Here is a 5,069-nt window from a genome sequence, read left to right on the forward strand (position 1 = left end):
TGCGCCTGTTGCCTCCTTCCTGTGCTGTCCTGTGTGTGTGGACTGCTGTTCGCTGTTGATTTATATGCACGTCGATTCGACGTAATTGAAGACGTGATCGAAATTCAAATTTTTGATTTTTAGACCCGTGACTGCATTGACCTACCCCTCTGTCGACCCACCTCCTGCTGTTGCTGCTGCTGCTTCAGCCCCACCCCCAACCCGATTATCTGCATTCCCTTGTTTGTTCCACATATTCGCATTGCCAACGTCGTCGAACTTAATGTGATTTTGGTTTACGCTCGGCGTGTAAGCCGCCCACTCCAAGCCGCTCGCCCCTCGCCACCCCTCTGTGTGCCACGTCCTGCGCGATTCCCATGCTAATGCCGCGTTACATTTGCAGTTTGCCTATTTTATTTCCCAGATTTTTCGTGCATTGAAATAATTCTCATCCTCTTTTGGCAACAAGTGAGTTCTGAGCCTCGGCTACATCTGCTGCGCTGCATTTCATCAATGAACTAGCTGCACCCCCTATCAACTGCCTCCACTGGGCCACATCCCCGCGCCCGCACCCTGGCCTCAGCCAGCGCAGCCGGCGGCTTACCAGCAACCAGCAAATCATTGAAAGCTTTGTCAATTTCACATTTTATCAGTTTAAAGCTACAGTGCACACATCAGTCGGAGTCCATTAGCTACGGCTCTAGGCAGGCAGACCTGCTCACTGCATTGCCCTACATCGCCTATGCCGTCACAGCTCATTCGGGGGGCTGGGCAGTGCATTTGACGTTCGTTTTCTATATCTGCTGCCAGGACTCTTTTCTCTGAATCTCGACCCACGCTTCGCCTCTATCTCGCCCTCTGTCTCTCTCTCGCTCTCTCTCTCTCTCTCTCTCTCTCTCTCTCTCTCTGTCGCTCTCTGTCTGTTGTATTGCCGTCATGCCATTCAGTATCTTCCCAACTTTGTTAAATCAGCCATGAAAACGGATTGTCGTCTGTATGCCACAGTCTGTATCCTGCCTGTCCTCTGTCTTGCCAACTGTCTGTGCATTTTGCATTTCGTTTGCTCATTTGACTTGGGTGCTGACTGAATGACTGCCTGATGGACAGACGGTCGGACAGCCGGACGGACGTCGGGAACGTGACCTGCTGCCATGTCTAAAAGCTTTCAATAATAATGGCACACCAACAGAGTGAGAGAGAGCGAGAGCGAGAGAGAGAGAGGGAAAGATAGACTGCTGCTGCTTATTAACATTGCCCTCTTCAATGTGAGACTGTGTGTGTGCGTCTTGGGGATTACGTCTCGACAGCCCGGCCTCCTGCCCTTCTCTCACTCTCCTTCTCCCATTCTTCCTCTCTCTCTCTCACTTCGACACCTGCGTATCGCTGCCTAGTCTCGTCTCACGACTTTTCCGCCTCGTCTCAGCGTTAACTTCAACACCTGTCGCCAGCAGCTTCAACCTGCTCGACCCCCGCACCACCCCTGCCCGGTCTGTCACATGCAGAAAACTCTATGGGTACCCTCGAACCTGGTCTAACTACCCCCCAGCCGCACGGCAAGCCCCGTAGAGCGACCCGCTAGACACATGCTAATGGTAAATGGTTGTGTTGTCGACAGTCAGAGACACACAACTTGTTGTTGTTGTTGTTGTTCTTGTCACACACACACACACACACACACACAAAGAGACACACATACACTGTGTTTTGCCTTTGTCTTAGGCTACGTTTGTGTTAATATTTACATAATTGTGGTTAAAAGTAGCTTTTAAGATGTTTTTAACTGGCAAATGGTGAAAAGCATTTTACACACACACACACACACACACACACACACATGCACACATATATACACACTCTGTACTCCACTTTTCACACGTTGTCTGCTGTATTCCATTCAGTGCTTTGCTTTTGCCATTTGCCAGTTTTGCTTTTGTTTCCATTTTGTGCTGCATTTAATGGCAACAACAACAATAACAACTGACAAATGTGTGTTTGATGGCATTTTATTGCCATTCCCCGACCCCCTGCCCCAGCCAGCCATGCTCGTTTATGGCTTGACATTTTCATAAAGATGCGTGGGCCTTGTTGGCGGAAGTTGTTTCTGTTTAACAGCGGCTTTGTTGGGCATTTAGTTGGTATTTGCCTATTCCCGTTAACACACACACACACACTCGCTCACACACACACACACTCGCTCACATAGACACACACTCGTTTTGCACTCGGCAAATTGTTCGAAAATATTTTTGGCCTACCTTAAAACATTTCATTTTGGTATTTTTTATACGCCTTGCCCACTGAAAATGTTTAGAAAAAATAAAACAGGGTATATTGCAGCCAAGCAGTCATATTCGTTGCCATAGAGCATATGACTTCAACTTATCCTGTCGATGATAATTAGTTATCTCAACTTGATGATTCCATTGTAGATATACTCATTCATGATGTGGAAAGGGGTATATTGGTTTTTAGCACTGTTCCTCTTGGTATTATCCATAACTTTCGCAGTTGTAGAGCTAAAGTCTTTATAGTTCTCAGTTAAGCTCTTCCATTCATAGAGCTAGCATCTGTTTCTCTCTCTCTATCTCTCTATCTCCCTTTCTCTCTCTCTCTCTCTCTCTGTCTTACATAATCTGTCTCTCCCTCTCTCTCTTATATAATCTGTCTCTCTCTCTCTCTTACTTAATCTGTCTCTCCCTCTCTCTCTTAAATAATCTGTCTCTCTCTCTCTCTCTCTTACTTAGTCTGTCTCTCTCTGTCTCTTACATAATCTGTCTCTCTCTCTTTCTCTCTCCCTCTCTCTCTCTCTCTCGCTCTCTTACTTAATCTGTCTCTTTCTATCTCCCTCTATCTCTTTCTCTTACTCCCTCTTTCTTGCTCCCTCTCTCTCTTACCCCCCCCCCCCCCCCCCTCTCTCCTCTCTGCATTTGCATGTCTTTGCTATAAGCCTTGTGCTACAGCAGGGTATCTTTTAGTCGTGCTCACCCTGCCGCAGCTTCAGCTATTTGCTTTTTAGTGCATTGACTGTTATGTGAATTTGTTGCAACAATTTCGTTGGGTTTTCAAAAATATTGAGCATCAAAAGTTGTTGCTGCTGGCACACACACATACTATAAACTCACACACACGCTGCACACAGGTATACATTTATATGTATACCACGCTCCTATCTCTCTCATCTAGAGAACCCCTCGGTAGTCGCCATTTGGCTGGGGCTTGTTTAGTTGGCTCTTGAGGTTCGACTCGTGCTACCAAAACGTTTACGCATGATTATATGTGTATGCGTGTGTGTGTGTGTGTGTGTGTGTGTAATGTGTGGCTCTTTATGTTGCAACAAGAGCTAGTGCTGCTTCTGCTGCTGCTGCTGCTGCTGCTTTTACCGCAGCCACAAAAACTTTAACTTTTAGCAGCTTGTTTCGTCCATTTGAACGTTTACCCTTGCCAGCCTCAAATGCTTTTTGCATACATTGATAAGGCCGGGGTATTGGGGGCGGTGTGCAGTGTAGAGTGGGTGGCTTTGAGGTTACGGGGAAGCCGCATAAGGCAAAATTGTGGCAAGCCAAAAGCTCAAAGAGCGCAAACGCTTCAAAATGATAACAAAACTAAACGCGCTAACCAAAGGCGCACCGCAGGGGCAAAGGAATATTCCAAAGAAATATTAAAATAACATTGCGCAAATTATATGGGCATAACAAATTGTTAACAGAAGCTTAAAGGGGGATTCAAGTGTGCCTCAGTTGTGTACTAAGACATCAACTTTAACAGCTGCTTACAGTTTCGATGAGTGGGAAAATGAACTGAGCAGCCTTTGCTTGGGTTAGCTATATACGGCCACTTGAATAGGTCTAGTCAGCTCTGCCTTTGCCTGTTCAGTTCCCAATTTCGGTTTGGCAAGATCTTTGTCAGGTCTCAAAATAAAGCTAACAATACAAATCCTATGTAAAGTACAAAAATAGCAAGGGAAATGGGCTTGACACGAAAGTTATTCTGCCTGCTGCTGATCTCTATGATGCTACTGCTGCTGCCTGGCGTGTTGGGTAAGCTCGAGCTTGCTGCTCTTTATCCTTCGACTCCTTCCCACTCAACAGCCCAACCACGCAGCTCAAATCGTGGACATGGAGCAGCAAAGCAATGCTGCCGAGGGGCTGCTGATGGACTCCACTAAGCCGATGCGTCCGATGCGAGGTATGTAAAGAGTTCGGCTTTAATAAGCATCGCTGTCTAGAGTATCACTCCTCCTCCTCCTCCTCCTCCTCCTTCTCTTCTTTCCTCTGCCCTCGGGCAGCCTTGAAGTTCCACGATATCAAGCGACCCAACGCTGTCGTGAGTGGGGAAGGCGACTACGAGGACGATGATGCGGACGGACACAAGAATAGAAACGGTTGCGATGCCAGTGATGAGCAATTCATTGATCCGAAGCAACAGAACATCTACACCGTCAACATCAACACAGTCAACATGGACGATGAGGAGGCAAAGCAAATGATATCGGAGCGCGAGTTCAATCAGGCGATCAAGGAGCTGATGAAGTTCGATGAGAACACCGTTGGTAAGTGACGCCGATTGACACGCCCATTGCGCCCCAATGCTGAATACCAATCATGCCACAGCTGACAAACGCTCGAATCGCATTGAGAATGGAGCTGGCATGGACTTCAGGCGTGAATTCGCCAGCGACGAAGCAAATCCCTACATATAATAATAATTGAATAATATTTTGTTTGAGCTGAGTTCGTTCAATTCCTTGACAATTCAAGCGCGAGTTGAGATGGAATAAGTATATATATGTATATATGTATATATACATGTATATTTTTTGATTCTATATATATGTATATACATATAACTTTCTTCTTTTCTCCAAAAATATATTTGCTATGAATAAATATTTGGTTTTTCTTGGGAAATCAGTAAATTTTGGAATTTTTTCTATACCCTACACTGTATGCAATGATGTTCATCGATCCATTCGTCTATCTGTTCTACTAATTGTCGAGCTACTTGTGTCTAATATATGTTTATTATATATTAATATATATATATATCATATTATTATATAATATCATATTCATGTCTTTGATTAGGAAATG

At 45.4% G+C, this 5,069-nt stretch overlaps 1 protein-coding gene across 1 annotated transcript; it reads left to right on the plus strand.

Annotated features, from left to right (window-relative positions):
• Positions 1-3,830: 3,830 nt before the first annotated feature.
• On the plus strand, positions 3,831-4,769 carry LOC26528536. Its single transcript, XM_015160907.3, has 4 exons — positions 3,831-4,016; positions 4,081-4,164; positions 4,265-4,528; positions 4,590-4,769. Exons 1-4 carry the CDS (start codon positions 3,944-3,946, stop codon positions 4,676-4,678), a joined length of 510 nt encoding a protein of 169 aa, XP_015016393.1. The 5' UTR covers positions 3,831-3,943; the 3' UTR covers positions 4,679-4,769.
• The last annotated feature ends 300 nt before the right edge of the window (positions 4,770-5,069 follow it).

The sequence above is a fragment of the Drosophila mojavensis genome, unplaced genomic scaffold (assembly GCF_018153725.1).
Source record: "Drosophila mojavensis isolate 15081-1352.22 unplaced genomic scaffold, ASM1815372v1 contig_136, whole genome shotgun sequence".
In the NCBI taxonomy this organism is placed as follows: Eukaryota; Metazoa; Arthropoda; class Insecta; order Diptera; family Drosophilidae; genus Drosophila; species Drosophila mojavensis.

Coding starts and splice junctions, on each gene's coding strand:
- LOC26528536 (XM_015160907.3), top strand. CDS start 3,944: ATGGGCTTGACACGAAAGTTATTCTGCCTGCTGCTGATCTCTATGATG. Junction 4,017..4,080: donor GCTGCTGCCTGGCGTGTTGG/GTAAGCTCGAGC, acceptor CCAACCACGCAG/CTCAAATCGTGGACATGGAG. Junction 4,529..4,589: donor GTTCGATGAGAACACCGTTG/GTAAGTGACGCC, acceptor ATCATGCCACAG/CTGACAAACGCTCGAATCGC.